This window comes from Phytophthora parasitica, assembly GCF_000247585.1.
Source record: "Phytophthora parasitica INRA-310 unplaced genomic scaffold supercont2.6, whole genome shotgun sequence".
NCBI lineage: Eukaryota > Oomycota > Peronosporomycetes > Peronosporales > Peronosporaceae > Phytophthora > Phytophthora nicotianae.
Window position 1 is genome coordinate 1,211,495 of NW_008648992.1, and position 1,381 is coordinate 1,212,875.

General features: G+C 51.9%; 1 protein-coding gene across 1 annotated transcript; it reads left to right on the forward strand.

Annotated features, from left to right (window-relative positions):
* Positions 1-224: 224 nt before the first annotated feature.
* Positions 225-1,289, forward strand: PPTG_04087 (hypothetical protein; the record flags this gene model as incomplete). Its single annotated transcript, XM_008897912.1, has 4 exons — positions 225-387; positions 442-834; positions 900-1,187; positions 1,267-1,289. The coding sequence occupies 4 exons, from the start codon at positions 225-227 to the stop codon at positions 1,287-1,289; spliced, it is 867 nt and encodes a 288-aa protein (XP_008896160.1).
* Between the last annotated feature and the right edge of the window lie 92 nt (positions 1,290-1,381).

The following is a 1,381-nucleotide window of genomic DNA, read 5'->3' on the forward strand; positions in this document are numbered from 1 at the left end:
GATTGAAAATATTCAGCGTTCTCCGCAGCAGATTTGGGATGGGCGGAAATCCGCATATAGAAATTTGTATGGGATAAGATATACCAGGTCATATGCGACATCTGTTGGCGTTGAGACATGAGATTTTCGAGAAGGGGTTAGGGTTACAGATATAAGAATCGAGGGGAGTTCCTAGCCTTTCATTCCAAGATTCGCGCTCGAGGAGAGACCTGCACTCTAGAAGAATGGCGGAGCCGTATGTCGACCCGATAACGTTCCAATTGATGTGGTACCAGCTGACCAAGAAAGGATGGAGCTTCCGGAAGTCCGTCGGCCTTAGCAACGACCAGCGTTACGTTCCACCGGACGGGAATGTGAAGGGAACTGAAGGCGTCGACGTTTTCGTCGGTAAGTGTTCTTTTATTGTTTTTCTGTGTGTTTACTAAATCGATTTTGTTGTAGGGGAGAAAAGCTTGGTCAAGCACTGTATGCAGCAAGGGTGGTTTCCTGAGTACCTCGGATTGCCCCCAGGAGTGCCTCCGCGCTCGACGACCCCGAGCTCGACGCCTCCCCCCGAAACGCCTTCGCACCCAACGCCGCCACGCTCGACACCTCCCACAACGGTACCGTCGCAAACGGCACTAAGCGCGACGGCTGGAGATCCTGTTCAAGGCCCAGATGCACACCTATCGGTAGCGGCTCCTTCTACCCCACCGGCAGCTGCAAAATCTGCTACAAGAATCCCAAAGCCTGCAGCCAAGGCGTCCAAACCGCCGACCAAGAGCAAGAGAAAACCGGCACCTCCGAAACGAAAGGCAGCACCTAAGGCCCGACTTTCAAAGCGACGTCACACTGGTATGTGCTTTTGTTTGAGCATTGCTGTATGATATTCTAACTTGGCGTCATTACGGATTGTCCAGACGAAGCTATCACGGAGGAACGCCAATGTGTTCCGGAAAGTTGTGAAGTTCCTTTTCCGAGTGAAGCTGTCCGTGTTACGGATAGTGGTCAATTTGCAGTTCCGGATGTGATGGAAGATGTTGTGGAGAGTGCTAAAGATGATATTCCGGATGAATTCCAGCGAGAGACAACCCGTGCCCGTGATCCACGCTTTGTTACGCTTGACGACTTCGACTCGGATGGCTTTCTGACCGCATTGCGTCGTGACCGGCTATTTGAACCACTTGACAGTGATGACTTGAATGGTGGTGGAGATGACTGGTTGCTCGAACTGGATTCGGAGGCCGAGGGCGACGAAGACACTATACTAGTTGATAAAGATTCTAGTGACTCAAGCGATGATGAGTTGACGGCATCTCCGCTGGATGATGATGACGAGGAAGACCCAGTGGAGTTCGCCTTACGCAAGCCAGAGCTCGACAGACTGCAGTTGGAGGAGTGG